This window comes from Cryptomeria japonica, chromosome 9 (assembly GCF_030272615.1).
Source record: "Cryptomeria japonica chromosome 9, Sugi_1.0, whole genome shotgun sequence".
NCBI lineage: Eukaryota > Viridiplantae > Streptophyta > Pinopsida > Cupressales > Cupressaceae > Cryptomeria > Cryptomeria japonica.
Window position 1 is genome coordinate 556,799,470 of NC_081413.1, and position 23,518 is coordinate 556,822,987.

Here is a 23,518-nt window from a genome sequence, read left to right on the forward strand (position 1 = left end):
CAGTGATCAGAGGTATTAGTATAGGAAAACGTGGGATTCTTGTGCAACAGCATCAAAGGCTGTGAAATATCAGTTGATCTTGCTCTACCAGTTGGTTTCATTTAGGGACCAAGTTTGTGCTTATTAGTCAGGGAGGCACCGTTATTCTTCAGTATTTTGATGCAGCAGCAAACAGGGAAACAGAGGTACCCAAAGGAGATATTTATTGGTGGCTGTACGGCTGCCTGGGAAGTAGCACCAATCACCTAAGGGTCTGCGATTTGCATGTTGGAGGAATCAAAAAAATATTATAAAAATAGTTGGAGGTGCGCCTAGCCTGGAGTCATCCATTGAGCTATCACGTTAGCTGTTCAGGTCAGTCTGGGGTAAGTTACAGCAAGCTGTCATTATGGACTGTGTGTGACAACAAGGAAGGAATAAGGGTTTCCAAAATTTCATGGTATTTTTCAGTTCCTATCTAATAATGTTTGTTTATGTATTGAGGGTAGATTAAGGTTGAATAAATGTAATAAGGGTTTGATCAGACTACTACTAAATTATTATTGATTTCTAGCGTTTCTCTATAGTTGCTTTTTGAGCTTGTAATAGTTAGAGTATACTTGTTGTTCAAAATTTGCAAAGAACAAACTTAAAACACAACAGGGTCAACTAAACTACAGTTGTCAGAGTTGAGGGCCTTTGAGGTTCTTACAGTGGTATCAAAGCTAAATCCTGCCATCCTAAGGGTTTAGCAATTACATGCAATCATAGGAAACGGGTTCATACAGATATTACACACGCCGCAGGGCCCTCCTTGAAGGAGAACAGAGTCTTGACAGGCAATCAGATACTATGGGTGAAAGGCATACAGGCAGCCCACCCAGAGGCCATAGAACTGAGGATGAAGAGACTAGAGAATGTTTTAGGACTATGGCTACGGGGCAGTAGCAGGTCGCTCAGGCTTTACAGGCACTCACCACCATGATGGAGCGTATGAATCCTCCAAATCAAAACAATCAGGGACCAGAGGACAATAGGAGTATAGTCAATATTCCTAGACCTCGCGGGGCAGTTACATGCACGGTTGACAGGCCTTCAAGGCCTAATTTCTTGGCAGAAGAACTTGAGGATGTTGCTAGAGCTGAGGTAGAGCCTATCTTTGTTGATAATGTTATGACAGTACATGATGAGTGGAGTCTTCTTCCCCTTGATGTTAGGCAGAATCTGAATTTTGATCAGTTCAGTAGGCAAAAACGGGAGGTAGAGAGAAACAAGCAAGAGAGGAGGCCACGTTTCCAACATAGAGATCTTGAGTTTGCCACAAGCATGTTCAGTCTACCTTATTATGATGGCAGCGGTGCAGTTACAGCTAGATCCTGGATCCATAAACTAGATACATACTTCACACTGAGACCCATGATTGAAAGGGATGGGATTAAGTTTGCAACCTTACACTTGGACGGTATTGCACATGAGTGGTGGCATAACGGACTCATCACTCTCCAACATGATGAGATTACCACCTACCAGGAGTTCACTGATTTGTTAGTAGAGAGGTTTGATAAGAAAGATCTCGAGTCTTACTTCCGGGAGTTAGCACAACTGAAACAAACAGGGAATTTGGAGGCGTATGTTTCAGAGTTTTTGAAACTGTCGTGCATGGTAAATAACATGTCAAATTAGCGGTTAGTAGTTTTGTTTATAGAGGGACTCATGGAGCCTCTGAGAGGTTGGGTAAAGGCATTTGATCCCCCAACACTTCTACTTGCCATTAAAAAGGCACAGAGTATGGATGTGACAGCCACTCAGAATAAATTTGGGTCAAAGGGGTCAACATCTTTCAAAGATAGTAGGAATTTCAGCAAAGGGAAAGAAAAATCAGACATTAGAAGTGATTACAAACCGAAACCAACAGCCCCTCCCTTAGATCGTGAGACACTCAACGATTTAAAGCAGTAGAAACTATGTTTTTATTGCAAAGGTCCATATGACGCCAACCATGACTGTCCTTTGAGGCCTAAGGGCAAGGCAAACAGAGTAATGTGGGCATATTATGAAAATTCAGAATCTGATCATGAAGGTCAGCCTGCTGGTTATGATGATTTCGAGGCTGAAAATGACACATAGGGTCCTTCAAGACTTGACAAGATGGATGCAGAAGGTGATGAACACCTTAAGGAGGCACTTCTCACGAGTATTCAGTAGGAGGGGTCATTCAGAATGAGAGGAGTACTTGCTGGTCAGAAGGTTATTACCCTACTGGATACCGGAGCCACACATAACATTATTGATGCCAAGTTAGTAGAGAAGAGAGGAATCCAAACGGAGGAGTTAGAGGGCATTCGTGTGAGGGTGGCAGATGGTTACACTTTAAAGTGTAATAGGATGATTACACAACTCCCATTACGTGTAAACAATTATGAGTTCAAGACTGATTTCTATGTGGTCCAGATGGGAGACAGAGATTTGGTCCTTGGTATGAAGTGGTTGCATGAGCTAGGCAAGTTTACACTTGACTTGCAAGAGATGGAGATGTCTTTCACTGTTGATGGGAAGACACATGTGCTGAAAGCTATTAAGGACAACAACTCTAGGATGATTACACTCAGGCGGATGGAGAGGCTTGTACACTATGATCGGACTGAGTGGGCAGCAGAGTGTATGATCATGCCCATTCAGCAGGATGCTCAAAAAGTTCAATATCATCCTGACATTCAGATACTAAGAACCAAACATAACAAGGTTTTCAGTGACATACCATCAGGGAAGCCACCAGATAGGGGTTTTGAGCACATCATTGAGCTAGAGGAGGGAGTGAAGTGTTAGGGTTTCAAGCAGATCCGAAGCAAATATGAACTAACAATTATATGCAGATTTAAATACAAAAGATAAAGAAATAAAACAAGACACAGATAACACAGAGATTTAACGTGGTTCACCCAGAATGGGTTACGTCCACCATACACAGCCGTCCAATCTTTCTTATTATCCAGCAAAAAATAGTACATCAACCTTACAATGCCTTAAGCATCCCAGCCGCTTATAACATGCGTTTTTAGGGCAACAAACAAAGTCGGCCTTTTTAGGGTTTTATTACAATGTCGGTTTTCATCAACGAAAAATGGCAAAAAAAAATTTCTCGGGGGCTGCCGCCCCCAGACCTTGATGAGGATACGTGCTGAGTGTACAGTACTTTGCTGATCAGTTGCCACATTTCAACAATCTCCCACTTGGAGACTGATCAGGCTCCACATCGAACAATCTCCCACTTGGAGACTGATCAGGCTCCACACTAAACAATCTCCCACTTGGAGACTGCTACTACACGACACCACTGTACATGCAACATCCGCTAGATAAAACACTAGGACTTGACTGGTATAAATTCCACAATTATCAATCAAGAAGACCAACAGAAACTGATGAAGAAATCAGCTTCTCCTGTGGAACTGCCTTTGTGAACATATCGGTAGGATTTTCACTTGTGTGAATCTTCTCAAGCCGTAATTGACCCTCCTCCAAAATAGTCCGGATGAAGTGGTACCTGAGCTGAATGTGCTTTGTCCTTGAATGAAAAAGTAGAGTTCTTCGCAAGATGAAAGGCACTCTGGCTATCAGTATGCAATGGGCTATCCTCTTGTGTCTGACCCAATTCCTTCAGAAAACATTGCAACCAAATCATCTCTTTGCTGGCTTCTGTAGCAGCAACATACTCAGCTTCAGTGGTTGAAAGTGCAACAACCTTTTGCAGCCTAGAAATCCAACTGACTGCAGTTCCCCCTATAGTAAAAACATACCCTGCAGTACTCCTCCGTGAATCAATATCACCCGCCAGATCAGAGTCAACAAATCCACTTAGAGCAGCATTAGATCCTTTGAAACATAATGCCTTCGTAGTAGTTCCTTTCAAATACCGAAGAATCCATTTCACAGCATTCCAATGTTCCATACCCGGATTACTCATAAACCTGCTCACAACTCCCACTGCATGTGCAATATCTGGCCTTGTGCATACCATTGCATACATCAGACTGCCAACAGCTGATGAATACGGGATGTTAGACATTTTGTTAACCTCTTCCTGTGCCTTTGGGCACATCTCCTTAGTCAATTTGAAATGACTAGCCAAAGGTGTACTAACTGCTTTTGCATCCTGCATGTTAAATCTTTTCAACACCTTTTTTATATACTCACTTTGGGACAAATTCAAGGTTCTATTTTTCATGTCCCGTGTAATCCTCATACTGAGAATTTGCTTAGCTGCACCCAAATCCTTCATAGCAAATGACCTGGCTAATTTCTGTTTAAGATCATTTATATGTTGCATGTTAGACCCGGCAACAAGCATGTCATCAACATAAAGCAACAGGATAATATAACTGCCATTATCAAATCTCTTAAAATATACACAATGATCAGAATGACATCTATGATAACCGTGTTCAGCCATGAAACTATCAAATTTTAAATCCCATTGTCGGGGTGCTTGCTTTAGGCCATACAAACTTTTTTTCAACTTGCACACCAAGTTCTCCTTACCTTTGACTTCATATCCCTGTGGTTGCAACATGTAAATTTCCTCCTCCAAATCTCCATGGAGAAAAGCTGTTTTGACATCTAATTGTTCAAGATGTAAATCATCTACAGCCACAAGACTAAATACAGTTCTAATTGAAGTCATTTTTACAACTGGAGAAAATATTTCATCATAATCTATACCCTTTTTCTGTGCAAAACCTTTTACCACAAGTCTGGCCTTATATCTTTTTTGACCTCCTTCCTCCTCCTTCAGCCGATAAACCCATTTGTTAGGCAAGGCTCTTTTTTCTACCGGTTAAGGGACTAAGTCCCAAGTCTTATTTTTCATCCAGGAGTCCATCTCCTCTTTCATGCCTAGCTCCCACTGTTATTTGGCATCTACCTGCATTGCTTCTTCATATTCTTCTGGTTCACCAGAATCCGTTAATAAAATAGAATACAAAGAAGGAGAAAATCTTTCAGGGGGTCTACTTGTCCTCGTAGAACGTCTAACATTTGCAGGAGTTTGTGGGACAATCTGTTGTTGCTGAGCATCGGGTACTTGTGGCATTTCATTTTCAGGAATCTCATCCAACACCACATATTCTTGTTTGTCCTGTTAATGCTTCTTTTCCTGCATCTGTTCTTTATACATAACCTTCTCATTCAATATAACATCTCTACTTCTAATTATTTTCTTATTTTCAAAATCCCATAACCGATAGCCATATTCATCTATCCCATATCCAATGAAGGTACATTTCTAAGATTTAGCATCAAGCTTGGTTCTGTTTTCTTTATCAACATGGACAAAAGCTTCACAACCAAAAGTTTTTAGAAAAGAATAATTTACCTTTTTACCATTCCATGCCTCCTCTGGAATACCACCATCCAAAGGGGTTGAAGGTCCTTTATTTATCAAATAGACAGCAGTATGTACAACATCTGCCCAAAAATGTAAGGGCAATCCAGCATGCAATCTCATGCTCCTCGCGCGTTCCATGACAATCCTATTCATTCTCTCTGACACACTATTTTCCTATGGAATTCCTGGAATTGTCTTCTGCTTTCGAATCCCATTTAAGGAGCAGTAATCTTCAAATGCTTTGTTGCAATACTCACCTCCATTATCCGATCTGAGACATTTCAACTTTTTTCCTGTCTCATTCTCAACCAAAGCTTTCCATTTCTTAAAAGTTTCAAAAACATCTGATTTTTGTTTTAGGAAATATACCCATGTTTTTCTGGTTGAGTCATCAATAAAATAACATAATAACAAGAGCCACCAAGAGATGATACCTGAGCCGATCCCCATACATCTGAATGTACAAGCTCTAACTTCTCACTCTTCTTCTCTTGCCCAACCTTGAGAAATCTGACTCTTTTTTGTTTACCATAAACACAGTTTTCACAGAACTCTAAATCAATCTTCTTTAGTCCTGGCAATAGATTTTTGGAGTGAAGGATTTTCATCCCTTTCTCACTCATGTGCCCAAGCCTATGGTGCCACATTATCGAATCTATTCTTGCAACATTTATTGTTGTTGTCCCTGCAGTAACTTTATCTGTAGCAGCTAAGGTAGAGTAAGTGTTACCAGTACACAGATATAATGTGCCTACCTTCGCACCTTTAGCTACTACTAATAATCCTTTAGTGACCTTCCACATACTGTCTGAGAAGGTAACTATGCAACCTTCACTACCTAGTTGCCCTGCAGAAATTAAATTTCTTCTTAAATTAGGAACATGTCTTACCTCCTGCAGAAACCAGTCATTACCATTCTGCAACTTAATCTTTATCTTTCATTTTCCAACAATTTAACAGGGCTCATCATCACCCAAATATACCTGTCCAAAATCACCTTGAACATAATCTAGAAAATATTTTCTATGGGGTGTAGCATGAAATGAAGCCCCATAATCTATTACCCAGGAATCATTAACATTATCCAAACATAAGATTAAAGCATCTTGTAAAGTATTACTTGCAATATTAGCTTCCTTACTGTCATTTTCATTTTTGTCTCCTCCTTTGTTTTTCCGAGACCAACAGTCTTTCTTTAGATGACCAGGCTTTCCGCAGTACCAGCAATCTTTCTTTCCTCTAGATTGAGAGTGTCCTTTCTTTGACTTCCCTTGTGACTTCTCATTCCCAGGGCCTTTTCCTCTTTCCTTTGATCTTCCTCTGTTCTCCACATTCAAAACACTACCCGATGATGTTGAAGTCTCACCTATGCTTTTCCTTCGCATTTCCTCGCTTAGGATAACACCAACAATATCATCAAATACCAAAGTATTTTTACCAAAGACAGAGTTACTTACAGCCATAACCAAGCTATTCCATCTTTCTGGCAAAGAACATAAAATCAAGAGAGCCCTAACCTCTTCTGCAAAGGTAATTTTTACCGAAGACAATTGACTGGTAATTGTATTAAATTCATTTAAGTGCTCCGCTACAGATCCTCCCTCACTCATTTTCAAATTAAACAAACGCTTCATAAGAAATACCTTATTTGAAGCCGAGGGTTTCTCATACAACTTAGCCAATGTTGCCATCAAATCTACAGTCGTTTTTGCTTCTGTTATATTAAATGCTATAGACGACGCAAGGCACAATCGAATGGATCCCAGTGCCTTTCTATCTAAAATGTCCCACTCTTCATTTGATATTGTGGTCGGTTTCTTTGCCTTTCCTTCCAATGGCCGCCACAAATCCTTTTGATACAGGTAATCCTCCATCTGCATTTTCCATAACTGATAATTCTGGCCGTTAAACTTTTCGACCTTGAATTTGGAATCCTCCATTGCTCCCACTCAAATCTGAAAGTCCTGCCAATTTACAGAAAACCTCGCTTTGATACCAATTGTTAGGGTTTCAAGCAGATCCGAAGCAAATATGAACTAACAATTATATGCAGATTTAAATACAAAAGATAAAGAAATAAAACAAGACACAAATAACACAGAGATTTAACGTGGTTCACCCAAAATGGGTTACGTCCACCATACACAGCCGTCCAATCTTTCTTATTATCCAGCAAAAAATAGTACATCAACCTTACAATGCCTTAAGCATCCTAGCCGATTATAACATGCATTTTTAGGGCAACAAACAAAGTCGGCCTTTTTAGGGTTTTACTACAATGTCAGTTTTCATCAACGAAAAATGGCAAAAAAAAATTTCTCGAGGGCTGCCGCCCCCGGACCCCGGCGAGGATATGTGCTGAGTGTACAGTACTTTGCTGATCAGTCGCCACATTTCAACACGAAGCCAGTGATGATTACTCCATATAGACATCCGAAGCGCCTGAAAGATGAAATAGAGAAAACCATATAGGAGCTTCTAGCCATGGGACATATTCGGCCTAGTAAGTCCCCCTTAGCTTCTTCAATTGTTTTGGTGAAGAAAAAGGATGGCACATTGCGGATGTGTATTGCTTACAAGGTCCTTAATAAGCGGATGATCAAAAACAGATATCCCATTCCGCGTATTGATGAGCTCATAGATGAATTACATGGGGCCTGTTATTTTTCAAAGATTCATTTGAGATTAGGCTATCACCAGATTAGTGTCCGCAAGCAAGATATCGAGAAGACTACTTTTCGTTGTCATTATGGACATTTTGAGTTTGTGGTCATGCCATTTGGGCTAACCAATGCACCTGCTACTTTCCAGTCCACAATGAACAAAGTCTTCCGACATCAGTTGAGGAAATCAGTATTGGTGTTCTTTGATGATATACTGATTTACAGTCGCACTTGGGAAGAGCACCTCAGTCACTTAGATACAGTTTTGAGCATTCTGGATAGGGAGTCCTTGTATGCCAAGGAATCCAAATGTGACCTTGGAATGACCGAGTTATTGTACTTAGGCCATATTATTAGTGCAGAGGGAGTGCGGATGGATCCAGAGAAGATCTGTGCTATTGTAGATTGGCCTACTCTTGTGAACCTTACTCAGTTGCATGGTTTTTGGGCCTATGTGGTTTCTATCGCTGTTTTGTTAACGGTTATTCATGCCATGTAGCACCTTTGACGGACTTGATGAAGAAGGGTGCCTTCTTATGGACTCCTGAGGCCCAAGAGTGTTTTGATAGGTTCAAGGAGCTCATGACTTCATGTCCAGTACTTGCTACACCTGACTTCTCGAAGTCATTTGAGTTATAGTGTGATGCCTCTGGTGAGGGCATTGGTGCGGTGCTTATGGAGGACAAGCACCCTATTGCATATGAGAGCAAGAAACTCTGTGGACTTGAGAGGAGTTGCAGCATTTATGATAAGGAAATGTTGGCTATAATGCATGTACTGGCCAAATTTAGACAGTACTTAGTGGGCCACAAGTTTTGCATTAAGACTAACCACAATAGTTTGAGACATTTCCTTGGGCAGCGTGACTTAAATGACAGGCAGCAAAAGTGGGTCAGCAAACTTCAGGCTTATAACTTTGATATTTCCCATATCAAAGGCACACAGAATGTAGTTGCAGATGCCTTATCACATCGTCCCCACTTGAGTTCTATGGTCCAGATAGCGGAGGATTGGCAGAATATTATATTGGCGGAGTATGCCAAAGATAGTTGGGCTGCAGGTTTGATAGAGGGATCAGTAGTGGACAACAAGTATACAGTTGTAAATGACTTGATCATTTACAAGGGCAGAGTGTACTTGATCCTAGGATCAAAGTTGAGGAGTAAGGTACTACGGTTCTTTCATGATGAACTGATGGCAGGACATCTCGAGTTTTTCAAAACCGACAGACAGGTTCGTGAGCGCTTCACTTGGAAAGGGCTCAAGGCGGATGTTCTGCAATACGTTAGAGAGTGTCCTGTTTGTCAGCAGAATAAACAGGAGCATACATACTCTGCTGGTTTACTTCAGCCACTTCCAATCCCTGACAGGAAGTGGGAATGTTTGTCTATGGATTTTATCACAAGGTTGCCGAGAGCATAGGGACATGATTGCATATTTGTGGTTGTAGATCATTTGATGAAGTATGCCCACTTCTATCCGATCACTACCACTTATTCAGCTATTCAGGTGGCAGAGTTGTTCTTCAGAGAGGTATTCAGATTACATGGCCTACCTTGGACTATTGTCAGTGATAGAGACACTCGGTTTTTGAGCCACTTTTGGCAAGAGCACTTCAAACTCTGTGGGACCGAGCTTACACCGAGCACCAGTTACCACCCTCAGACTGATGGCCAGACAGAGATAGTTCACAAATGGGTGGAGGGATACCTCAGGAACTATATTTCAGGGCAGCAGAAGGAGTGGGTGAAGTGGATTTACTTCTGTGAGTATTGTTACAATACCACGCATCACATGTCTATTCAGATGACACCATTTACAACACTGTACGAGTACGAGCCTCCTAGTTTCATTGACTTATTGTTGAGTGACAATAGAGTGCCTAGTGCGGAAGACATGATACAGGAGAGCCAGGACATTGTGAAGACTCTTAAGGAAAATATATCCAAGGCACAGAATCAGCAAAAGCAATATGCTGATCAGAAGAGGACAGAGAGGTCATTTGAGGTAGGAGACATGGTGTATTTGATGTTGCAGCCTTATCGGCAATCTACTCTCAGGAGGAGTGGAGCAGAGAAGCTCAAGCCATGATATTATGGCCCTTTTAGAGTGATCAGGCATATAGGTGAGGTGGCTTATGAGTTGGATTTACCGGCAGATAGTAGAGTACACAATGTATTTCACGTGTCACGTCTCAAAAAGGCATTGGGACACCGTATTGTACCTTCCACGGTTTTACCACCCTTGGATGATGAGGGGAAGTTGATACTCGTACCTGAGGCTATCATTGAGTTCAGGGAAAGGAATTTCAGGAGACGTACTATCACAGTGTACTTGGTGAAATGGAAGGATTCACCGGTAGAGGATGCTACTTGGGAGAGCGAGGAGATTTTACAGCATCAGGAGTTGAGATTGCTTGAGGACAAGCAATTTCAGGAGGGGAGGACTGTGATGTCCCCTTCTAGTTGACATCTGTCAGCTGAGTAGATTAGCCTATCACTGACCCTCGTAGGCTGATGAGGTTGGTTAGAGGGTCCTCCGGAGTTTGGTTCGTTATCTTTAGAGCGAGCACTCCAGGTTTGGTTTTCGTTTGAGGTCTCCAGGACTCCGTTTGAGATACTTTCTATTTTTAGCAGTCCTGCTATTTATAGCTAGTGGGTTGGGCAGGGACAAAGTATGGTTTGGCAGTCTCCAGTTCAGACAACAGGCAATTCTGATGAGTACTTGGAGAGATATTAATATTTAATTATTTTTAATTAAATATTAAATGGGCGAGCTTTAATGTTTAATTGTTTTATAAAGTCACTTTAAGTCATAACTTAAATGAGGGTCTATCTCTCATCAAATGGGGCCAGTTTAATATTAAATGGAAAAGTGATTTATTTTTGACACTTCAATAGTCAAAAATTAAATATTAAAAGTTAAACATCATTTAATGCCAAAATTGCACTCTTCTTAGGAATTGCGCCAAACCCTAAGTGGAGAGGATTAAAGAAGATTTTAGGTCTTCTTTTCATTATGCTAAGTTGTGATATTTTGTTTGGAGCTCTCAGAGGAGTTTTGGCCAAGGGTTTCTGTAGAAGATTCTTCTGCAGTGATCAGAGGTATCGGTATAGGAAAACGTGGGATTCTTGTGCAACAGCATCAGAGGCTGTGAAATATCAGTTGATCTTGCTCTTCCAGTTGGTTTCATTCAGGGACCAAGTTTGTGCTTATTAGTCAAGGAGGCACCGTTATTCTTCAGTATTTTGATGCAGCAGCAAACAGGGAAACAGAGGTACCCAAAGGAGATATTTATTGCTGGCTGTACGGCTGCCTGGGAAGTAGTGCTAATCACCTAAGGGTCTGCGATTTGCATGTTGGAGGAATCAAAAAAATATTATAAAAATAGCTGGAGGTGCGCCTAGCTTGGAGTCATCCATTGAGCTATCATGTTAGCTGTTCGGGTCAGTCTGGAGTAAGTTACAGCAGGCTGTCATTATGGACTGTGTGTGACAGCAAGGAAGGAATAAGGGTTTCCAGAATTTCATGGCATTTTTCAGTTCCTATCTAATAATGTTTGTTTATGTATTGAGGGTAGATTAAGGTTGAATAAATGTAATGAGGGTTTGATCAGACTACTACTGAATAATTATTGATTTCTAGCGTTTCTCTATAGTTGCTTTTTGAGCTTGTAATAGTTAGAGTATACTTGCTGTTCAAAATTTGCAAAGAACAAACTTAAAACGCAACAGGGTCAACTCAACTACAATTGTCAGAGTTAAGGGCCTTTGAGGTTCTTGCAACTGATCTACTGATTCATGATCAAAGATGTCTACATGGCTCCTGTTTATGGATTCATATGGTTGTTATTGTCAGTATCCTATTAACCTTGACCTAAGCCTTTAGTCCCTGCTGTCAATGTTCAATGGCTGAGAATTGCCTACCCAAGCCTTCAGTAATGTTGAAGGAAACTCAAATAATTGATACAAAATCAACCACTTTGACCAAAAATATTCCATTAACTATATAGTTCTAAACTTCTAAATAGCACTTAGCGACGAGAATATTCACACAGCATTCAAGGCCTCAGGTTACCACACAAATCCTTGAACCCATGTGATGATGAAATGGAAAATAATATGTCTTCTTTGAATAAACAAACATTAATTAGGATTCCTGGAAACAAAAAAGCAATGATGCATGGATGAATGCCATGTCTGTGAAAACTACATGCAACACTTTTGAAGAAAGTTTCACCTGAATCCCAGAATGATGCCATACACCTTTCTCCTCCTGAATCAAAGCCCTGTAAAGTATTTGACAAAAGATCAAAAATCTGAAGAAGTTACATCTTCATCCCCTCTGACAAAGAGGTGGAAGAGATCAAGCAGGAACAGTTTTTCTGAGTGTTTCTGATCTGCCTTCTGTGACAATTGTTCCTAACTGTGATGTTTTTCAGTGTGACCAAAATATTTACAGGATAGAAGTTTCATACAGTCTGCATTTCGATCCTTATAAATAGTATTAAATTAATATATTCTAAGATGCACCTCATTTGCAAATAAATGTCTAAAGGAATATAACCAGTTCAGACAGGAAAGATTGCAGATCTATTACGGTTCTTATATATGCGTGTGTAGTACACAAACACACACACATATGTCTCTGTGCACACAAGCACACAAAACTTTAGGCTTCTATCATGTTGATAAAATAAAAATACTTTTACAGTTTACCAACCAAAGAAGAGACGAGGAAAAATGCAGTAAAGAATCTAAATTATTGAAGTACACATTAGATGGAATAATCCAAAAATAAAAAAATTATAAATAATATAAACACTTTCTAGCCAGATTAATTTGTTCCAGATCACTTTCTAGCCAGATTAAGGACAACTAAAGTTACCTGTGTGGTCAGGGACCTGATAACCTCCTTTGCAGCTTTGCACTTGACAGATTCTTCCACTGCCAAAGTGACAGTTTCTTTTGTTAGGTCAGCAGTCCTCTGTAATTCATCTTCTTGGCACTGGCACTGCTTTGTTAGTTTTTCAACCTACAGAAGGCAATAAACCATCAAAAGGAACCAAGAAAAAAAGTAACAACTGGACCCTGGTATCTAAAGACTGATTGGAATTAAAACAAATTACAATCTTGAATATACAATTTTTATAAAATAAAATTACCTGAACTCTCAACTTCTGCATCTCAAGGGTCAAAATTTCGTTAGTTTTTTTGAGATCATCAATAACATATTTGGGTGTAGTGAGGCCTGCCATTGTTGGAGTTGGTGTTGCAGATCGAAGTGGATTTGTCTTTCTTAATAATGGTGAAAGAGCTCTTACACCATTATCCACCTGACAGAAAGATGTAAAATGCATTTTTGAAACTGTGTGTGAAGGATCAGATCTTAAAAAATTCATGTCATTCAACTGTAATAAGGTTGAGATTTCTGTGCCTCTGCTCAATTGTGGCTGATCAATTTTACTTGCATGCTTAGCTTGGGCCTTTCCTTCAGATTGCTTAAACTGTTCCAGATTAGTTCGCCAAGGTGTCCTTGGAATTTTTATTTCTGGCCTGCTAAACTTATCTTTTTTCTTATTGTTCAAGTTGATACCAATTTCTGGTGCTTTTTTCAATTTTAAATAACAAGAATCGCATACACGAAATGCCTTATTTGGATATGGAGCCAAAGCAGCTTTCATAGCCTTCTTAGAACTACACGAATGACAGTATACTTGTCCACAGTTATAGCAGTTGCGGCGCTTTCTAGTGAGCCCAAATGATTGCCTACACCCAGAGCACACTGCACCTAAAACCCGCTTATGAAGGCAAATAGCTGCAGTGAAGTTGGATCCACATGCAATTTTTTTCACTTCTTTTTCCTTCAAATCCCCAACAAGCATTGGAGTCTGGCAATCATCCACATTGCCATGTCCAAGCCTTCCATTTGCCCCCTTTCCCCAAGTGTAAACCTCTTTTCTACTTGTCAAAACTGCTACATGGTATGCTCCACAAGCAACCTCCTCAACTGTTAACTCTGCCAACTTTCCTTCTACCAGGCTAGGCAGCATACCATTAGAGTTGGGATTACCAAGCTGCCCAAAAGCATTACTACCCATTGTGAATACTTTCCCTGATGCCAGTGCAACTGTAAGACTATGTCCGCATGCAACTTCCTGAATATTATGTTCTCTTAGAGTTGACACACAAACAGGAACAAGCTTCTGTTCCTTATCCCCATGACCAAGGCGGCCTTTGTCTCCATTGCCCCAAGTAAATAGACTTCCCCAGAAGCAATTACTGGGACTGGAATGCACCTGCCTACAATCCACCACTGCAGCTGTATGCCACACACCACAAGCCACACGAACAGTCTGTAGACCCTTTAAAGCCTCAACTTCTCTAGGGTAGATGACACTTTTACAATCTCCATGTCCCAGGACTCCAAATGTTCCATCACCAAAAGTAAACAACTGGCCACCTGTTGTTATTAAAGCAGCATGCCATGCTCCACAAGAAATAAAATTAACTTTCACTCTGTCCAAACAACCAGAAACTTTCCTGGGAATCCAATGAGCAACACAGTTGCCATGCCCTAAAAGACCAATATTGTGGATACCGTCACCCCATGTGTACAGCTCACCTGTATTGGTAACTGCACAGGTGTGGTATTCACCACATGCAGCAAATTTAATAGTATTGTTTGCCAAAGTATCAACCAATTGTGGCTGTGAAACATCAGTGCCCACTGCATAGCCAAGGCGACCACCAGACTCCTGGCCCCATGTAAAAAGTTCACCTTGTCTTGTAATCAATGCAGCATGTTTTCCTCCACAAGCAATGTTGTGCACATCTAAAACTAATGCAGACTCCAATCGTTTTGGTCTAAGGGTACATGTTTGAACACTTGAACCATTTCCTGTTTTCACTGCTCCCGTCTCAGAAAAGCTATCCCAAATGAGTTCACCCCAGACATAAACATCCCCAACAACATCATAATCATCTTGTGCAGAGCCTTGACTTGAAGAACTAAGAGCACTAGAAACACTGACTCGAAGCTTTTCTAATGAAATCCCCTCCATTTGCATGTTTGCACTTCTTACTCAACATCAAACTCATAAAATGCCAAAAAAAACAAAAGAAATCAATCCTGAAATAAAACTCTTAAATGCAGATTGTTAATGACTGCCCAAAACATCGTATCTGATGTGCTGCAAGAGGGGTATAGGCACGGCCAATCCTGAAAAAAATAAAGTAAATACTCAGTAACAGTTTAACAACAAAGAAAATTTCCATTTAAATACCATTTTCCAGTTAAATCCCTACAACATCCTTTCATGCCTGTTTGCTGGGATGGCAAAGTCAACAAAAGAGGTGCAACTGAATTTCAGACAACATTATTAGCATAAGCATTACTCGTTTTTTGTAGGACATATGAAAAAAGAACCATGGAAATAATATTATAAAATAAAAAATACAGAAATATGATGGAATTTCTGATAATCAAGGAGCAATTGTGAAACAAGACTTGCGTTTAATGGTCTTTATCATAACTCATAGATTACACTTTCTGCTTTAATCATATGTAATCTGTTTTCAGATGTTTGTGTGGGCTCTGGGGTTTCTCTGTATATAGCTATAGACTTTAATATGTTCTCCATTAACATTTTTAAGATGTAGTTATATACATTGTTTCCGTCCATCCATGCTTTGACTGTTAATCAGAACGGTTTGGGATTTAAGCCTAGTTCTGGGTTAACTTAGCATTGAAGTTGACTCGGATCCATAATGAGCTTGAATCTTTGAAAACTGGGTAGGAAGCTCTTAATCCCTTGTTTCAATGCTGAAGAGTAGAATATACCTTGTTGATGCTTTTGACATGATCTCTTTAACTTTCTACTACGAGATTAACAGTTTCCAGGAGAAATTTTCTTTAAAGTGGTTTTGCAAGATTTTTTGGCTCTACATGGAAGATTCAGAATCTCGATTACGACAGAGCTCCTTTATTTTTCACTTCTGCAAATCTCCGCTTACATTAAGGCAGGAAATTGCAAAGTAGACTTAAGAACTGTATTATTTGTATTTGTCATATGGCATATCCACAGTATGGGTGGATTGGTTGTATTGTATTGATGTAATTTCGCATTGTAATCAGCCAACGGCTGATGTATGATATGTTCTTAGTTCCCTCAGGATAGGATGTAATTTTCCAGGATTGTATCCTTGGGCAAGACCAGAGGTTTTCTTTGTTCGGTTCTTTTCTACCGGTGCCCACACTGAACCAAACATGTAAAAACTCTTTTAATTTAATAAAATATTATACAGGTAAGGCCCATTATCAATCAAAAAAAAAAAGAAATATGATGGAATTTAACAAGTGGACAGGAAGCGGCTATAACCTATAATAGTATACAAAAACTGAAAAAAACTGTTTGTTAAATCAGATGCAGGAGGAAGCTCAGTTCCGTTCCAGCTTATGTACTAGATGAAAGAATACTAATAGAGTAATTGATCATGAGTATTTGCTTCCGGGATTTTATATAGAGACAACAAAAAATAATATAAGAAAGAAATAAGAAGGATTTTAAAATTACACAGCATTCTTAAGAATCTAAGATGCTACAAGACTCTTGTCCAATGGAATTAGATATAATACACTGATAAGCTGGAGCAGAGCCAACTCCAGCAAGGACAAAGGGCAAAGTACACAACAGAGGATCCACTCCATTCAGACTATGATTCACCAGAGAAAGTAATCCCCACTCAGAAATTCATATTGAAGATTCTCACAGCAAAGATCCCAACCTACGACCACAAAATAAAAAATGCCATAGCCAAAATGTGCAATGGCAGATAAACAAATTGTTATAGCCTTACAAAACTACATTTGCATTAACCATTCTAGGTAAAAAGAAAAGACATGACACTAAACATGACTCAACACACCAAAGGGGAGAAGTCAATGTATATGCATTTTGTTTCACGTCAAGGAAGGGTGTTACCAATACCTGCAATCATATATTTTCACTGAACTTTTCAGGTAGAATAAACCAAGCAAAAAGAAGACAAGAAAACCCTCAAGACCTTGCAAAGTATCTAAACATATGATGAGCATAGCTAGTCAAACAATAGTTCTTTGTGAACATTCTCAAAACTAGGTTTTAGACATGTTTCAGGTGAATACTTCAGCTGCGGGCCTTTTCTTGAAAGAAAAAAGCTTTGTGTGAGAGCACAAGGTGCACAAGCCACAAACAGTCTCAAATTGCAGAATCTATTCCCTCTCTCAATAAGAAGCTTACAAGCCTATAAATCAGATTCATACTTGTCAAGATTCCTCAGACAATCTAGATTTATGGACTGTGCTTGTGCATCCAACTCATGCAGTAGTTTGCATGTTTCAATAAACAGGAAAATTTGTTGAAGAAGAGGTAAGCAATCCATCAAATGGAAGTCAGTTCAACTTACATGAATGATTTTTGGCTGACAACTGAAAGCCACTGCAATAAACCAATTTGCTCTATGGAGAGGTATTGTCTATAAATAAATTTTGGCCACTCATTCAGTAAGCCTACAAGCTATCTAGAAATAACTCTCGATAATTATTATTTTTAATTTTCCTTGATGAAGAACATGATGCATAAAAAGGAAGACACACTTGCAAGAATCTCAATCGTTTCCTTACCTCCCATTACATGAGAAATAACTGTCAATGGCAGATTTTTTTCTCCACTGTTTCTCAGTTTTGATTTTCCGCTGTAGTTCTAGTGAACGAGAAACCTCACCAATTCCAGGGTGACATAAGGGCAACCATATGCTGGGTGCTTTGATTGAAATTTCCAAACGGTCTATGCAAAATGGTAGAGCCTGTAATTCCTTCCAGATGTGTCCTTCATACATTCTGAGACTTAACGAGTTTCATAACACTTGACGTAGAATCATAACCTCTTATTTTTATATCTTCAAAACTCGACGTGGAATCATACCATCTCGTTTGGATATCTTCTATTTGAGGTTTTTGTTATAAGACCATCATGGAGCAGAAAGCCTGAAATTAGTTTGATCAAACTTAACTCACAAGTTTAAGGCCATCAGCAGCCAAAAAGGCGTCACTCTCGCAAGCAACCTTTCTATGATTCATACCCATCTGCAACCTGATCTAGAATAAAACCTAAATACCAAATTTCCATCTCCTACAACTTAAATAGCTGGCATTGATCATAGCCATCTGCAACCAACTCCAGAATATAACCCAAATGCCAAATTTCCATTGCACCAACAATTTAAATAGCTGGAATTCATGGAATACAAATGACAAAAGGTATTGGATTTAAGAAACAACATCTAATAAAGAAAGCATACTGAAGATGCAGAAAGTACCAAGTTTCCTTTTCTCTTCCAATCAACCGCCAGGTTCAATAACTATCCGAGAAATGCCAGTGTAGTATGTTTCCTTCACTCCCACTTCACAAACCCAATCCGAAACAATGCCCAAGCATGCCTAAAATGTATCACATTTCTAAAAAGAAACCGAAAAATCCCATAAAATAAGAAAGTCGGTACTGGAATCCCAAGTTGCCCAAAATGTGTAACACTAGTCAGTATTGCAGAACTGCAACTATGACAATGCCGGTATCACCATTGCTCTGGTCTGGTGAAGTGGATAAATAGTAAATGCCACATGGATATGACGAAATGCAGATTATGGGAGTTAATAGACTAAACCGAAAAAGGGCTTAGCCAGTAGGTACAGGAGCTTGGACCTCAACACAAGAAAAATTAGTTCAGTTAAGTGTGGTTTAAGTGTCTTTTGCAGTGTATCCGATGATTTATAGGGATTTAAGTGCGTAGCTGATTTTCTTAGCACTCATTACATTTAGTATAAAAACTGAGACATCACCCATCACCATTCGATTCCAACAACTCAACCATAAAATCTCTCCCACTGTCAAACCCACTTAAATTTCTAAATTTCATAAAAATGTGGATTATAGAATCTATGACTGTTTTAATTGCGTTTAAGGCCCCTTTAACTCTTGCAACGGATTTAGCAATGGACATTACCTACCAAGTCTTCCCATTTCTGGGTCATCTTCCGCCTGAATTGTCTCAAAGTCAGCCCACAAAAAGAGAATCTGGGCTTTTTATAATTCGGGCCCAGGGAATCTTCTCATGTGGTTATCATTTTCTAGAAAGTGAGGGGCCCTCCATACTTGTGTCTTGAAAAAGCTTTACATCCAACGTCATCTTATCATTCGAACTGCTCTTCGGAGGACGAACCTGGATTCTGCAACGTGTATTTATCATAACTTAAAAAACCAGTCTGGGTATTGATTGATCTTAAATTGTGTAGGAAGTGAGATCATAGTAAGGTCCCATACTGTTTGCTCAGCAGTCATTGTTTAAATGCTTTTGGATTTTTTTTGTAGAGTTGGTGGTCTCACAATTTTTTGATATTTTATTTTAATCTTAAACAAGTGGTAAATGTGGATTTATTTGTATTAAAAAATTTTGGAGGGAAATGAAAAAGAAGAGGGAAGAAATGTATGTAGTCATGTAGTATGTTTTTCATTATTTAGCAGGAGTCTTTTTTACTTTCTTTTCAATCACTAAATCATAGCAACTCTATTATTATAGAAAAAGATTTTAAAAATTATCATTTATGCTTAATCTAAAATTTTCTTAAAATTTAAATAACAAATGTAGATAAATAGTCATATAAAACCATGGTCTAAAGTGGTTTTTGATATGTTGGTTGTTTGGTTTACACATATATTATTAATTATTACAGCAAAATATTTTTAATGTCTGTGAGGTTAAATATTTTAAGAGAATAGATTTGATCATTTTAATCTTTTATATTGCAAATTTTATGTGATTTATTTTGATTATAAATTCTATTTTTTAAATTTATCTTCTTTAAGCATGCTTTCTAAAGAGACTAAAATGATCATTCAAGTATAGAATTGATCATTTTAATCTTTTATATTGCAAATTTTATGTGATTTATTTTGATTATAAATTCTATTTTTTCAACTTTATCTTCGTTAAGCATGCTTTCTAAAGAGACTAAAATGATCATTCAAGTATTCTCCTTGTTGGTGTGGACGTATATATTATCTATTGTTTTTTCTATTGAGTTGTATTCACATTAGTTCACTTAAGTTTATTTAGGGCTTTATGTCTCAAGTCACAAGATTAAGATACATGTCATAATTTTATGTTCTCATTTGTTTGACATTGTCCTATATAACCAAGAGGTTCTCATTGTATCTCAATCCATGATATCAATAATATGCATGCCTATATATTGTGCATTTTGATCCTTTGATAAACTAAATTCATTCTCATTTTGAATCTCTCTTGTGCTTTCATTAAAGCTCCTAAAAATTGGGTGACTACATCGATAACCAAATTTTGCGTGGTAGGGTGTATACTATACCTACTCTTACATGTTATCAGAGTTTTAGGAATTGCTTCTTGTTAATATATTTGAGATATCTAAGTTGTAAATCTTGGTTCACCTTGAAAATTTGAGCATGTTCTCTTACATTGAATGCCGATTTAGAAAATCAGAAATATGTAATAGAGATGCCAAATTTGAGGGGTTATTATTTATGATTTTATATCATAGATTTATTTAAAAGAATGTTGGAATAAATATGAGCTCATCATTGAGTTCATAAAATCCAAGATGGTTAGTTTTACCTGATATTTTGTCCAAAGTGGACATTGGAGGTGAATTTATAGAATTTTGAAGTTGGGAGGTGGTTGTCAAATTTTAAAAAATAAAAATCAACTATCGATTTGTCAATTTTGAACAGTTGTACATTAGTTCTACAAAAAAATCAACTTCTTTGTTGAATGAATCATATGGTCGTATCGTCATATGGTCAGAATATCAAAAACTTCGTCCTCTCGCATACACCTGTGCATAACATTGTTAGGCCTATGTAGAACAAATAATCAATTATTCACAACTATAGAAAGTTGTGTCAAACCAATTGCCGCTTCTCCTTTGGTTATAGATCTCAGGGTATTTTTCTTGCAACTAGATAGTTAGTTATATCTGCATGCCAAATTGAATTCACAATTAGTGCAAATAGATGTTCATCAAGAAAAGAATCATCCACAATTGGATGCTCTACTAAAGTTGTCATCTTGGATAGAAATTCAGCCATCACATTGGCTTTACATGGCTTGTCAACAATAGTAATATCAAACTCTTGCAGTAGTAGTAGTCGTCTAACAAGTCTACCACTTACCATTGTTTTTTTCATCAGATAGCATATTGTTGCATGATCAATATGAATATAAATAGAATGACCAATAATATAATGTCTAAACTTGTTTATTGCATATATGACAACCAACATTTCACTCTTAGTTATTGTGTAATTGATTTCAACCCCTTGCAAATTCTTATTGACATAGTAAATTGCATACTCTAAATTCCTGTGATGCGCCCACTTTGAAATATAATTTAATAATAAATGATAATAATAAAATTAAAATACAAAAGAATAAACATATAAATTAAATTAAATTAAATATCAATACACTTATTAATCATCCATTTATTTCTATCAACAATATATTATTAAATAATGAATAACCATTTATCTCAATAATAATAAATTATTAAATAAAATACTAATTTATAACCAATATTAATTACTATTAAATAATTAAGTCAGCCTTTGCAACATCTACTAATACATGTATAAAGGAAAGAAGGAAAGCTACGTAGCATAGTAGGAAGATGGGGTGTAATGCCTAAGGCTCATGAACGATCCATTAAAAACAACGAATAATCCAATCAATATCATCCTCATCCAATAATAACAAACCAAACCAAAGAAGCAGATATAAAAACAGATCATTGAGATAAAGGAGGGGCTAAGAGGATAACTGGGAGATATATAAATAAGCTGGAGCAAACATATGAGGTATATATAAGTAGTCTTTTCAAAGATCGAACAAGCTAATACAACAATTCTTGAAGAGCAGATGTGGGTAGAAGAAATACGGATATGTAAGTGAAGTATGTTGAATAAGGAATAATATCAGAATGTATAAGAAATAGAAGTGAATTCTATATATACAGAGTATATATACGTTCAAGGAAATATTTAAAATAAATAAGTCATTAAAGTCATTAAAGGTAGATTTGAGTAAAAGAATGTATGTGGGTTAAAGAAGATCTTGAGTCAAAATCAAAGGGAGTATATGAGCAGAATTAAAGAGGAAGTGTGAGCAGAATTTAAAAATGAAATGTTTTTAGATTTAATGAATTTATAGAATTACAATTTTGATTTTTTTTTGAATCGTTGTTTCAGGATTAAATTAAGGGAAATTTTCAAATGGGGACATTACAATTCCCTTCCTTCTATCCCAAAACAACTTCAATTACAAAAACAAATGCATCAGCATGAATGTGGAAAGGAAGGTTCAATTGTGTAAGGGATGCTTTTAATGCTTCAAAAGATTTTTGACAAGTTATTGTTCATTCAAATTCCACGTCCTTAGCTAACAATACAAACATAGGGACAACAATCTTATTGAAGTTCTTGATGAATCTCATGTTGTTCCCTGCATGGCCAAGAAAGCTAATTACATCCCTTTGTTTTTTTGTGGTAATGGAAGATTTGAAATTATCTCTATCTAAATTGGATCCACTTGAATTCCATCATGTGAAACAAAGTGGCTGATGTCAACACCTTCTTTCATCATTGTAAAACATTTCCTATGACTAATGGAAAGTTTATTATTTTAACACCTTTGAAGAACCTTCTATAAGTTTTCCAAAGCTTCCTCATAGGAGTTCCCATAGCTAGTAATTATTATTTTTCAATAGGTAAAGGTTATTTTATTAATAATTAAAAAGTAGCATAGATACAAAAAGAGAACATCACTAGAAAACCAAAATAGGCCGACCACTCGCAAGGGGAAGACTAGACCACAAAATCACCCCACACCCATACAACGAATCAAATTACAAAAACTAGGAAGACCCCTCGAACCCCAAACACTACACTGCAAAAGAGACATCCCCTGTGAAACATAGACAAAATTTGATAACACCAACTCGTAGCGACCATGCCAAAATAGAGAGAGCCAATAGCACACTCAAGCATCCCGAACTGTCAAAGAGGAAGTCGCCACTCTGTCTTATTCGTAAGAAGATGCACCCATAGCCTCGGCCACCTTCACCTGCTTTGCGCTCTTCAAGCTCGATGGTCGTCCATGCTTCCTCCTCAACACCTCTTGCGAACTCGTTTCACACCGTGAAGCCACCTTCACCTTCACCTTCACCTCCTCCCGACGAGCATGATTTTCCACCATATGTAAATAGTTTTTGATCTCCCCCAAGCCAATTTAGGCCGTAGCTCTACAAACCTCCTTATCCTGATCTGCACCCCATAAGAAGAAGGGTCGCATAGGGGGGATAACCTCCCCAACATGCAATCAACCACCACCAAGAGCCACAAAACCTTCTCCAAGTCAAGCAAGCG

General features: G+C 38.2%; 1 protein-coding gene across 3 annotated transcripts in view; it reads right to left on the reverse strand.

The window, feature by feature from the left end:
- LOC131070650 (PH, RCC1 and FYVE domains-containing protein 1) overlaps nt 1-19,347 on the reverse strand; it is a 54,354-nt gene extending 35,007 nt beyond the window's left edge. Inside the window, exons 1-4 of one of the 3 annotated variants that reach the window (XM_058006247.2) lie at nt 17,689-19,347; nt 13,190-15,246; nt 12,913-13,059; nt 12,265-12,313 (exon numbers count right to left, since the gene is read on the reverse strand). In XM_058006247.2, the coding sequence (XP_057862230.2) occupies nt 12,265-12,313; nt 12,913-13,059; nt 13,190-15,094 (2,101 nt within the window). In that variant the 5' untranslated portion in view covers nt 15,095-15,246; nt 17,689-19,347. The remainder of the gene's footprint in view (nt 1-12,264; nt 12,314-12,912; nt 13,060-13,189; nt 15,247-17,688) is intronic. The other 2 variants (XM_058006237.2, XM_058006233.2) reach the window with 2 other exon arrangements.
- Nucleotides 19,348-23,518: the final 4,171 nt, after the last annotated feature.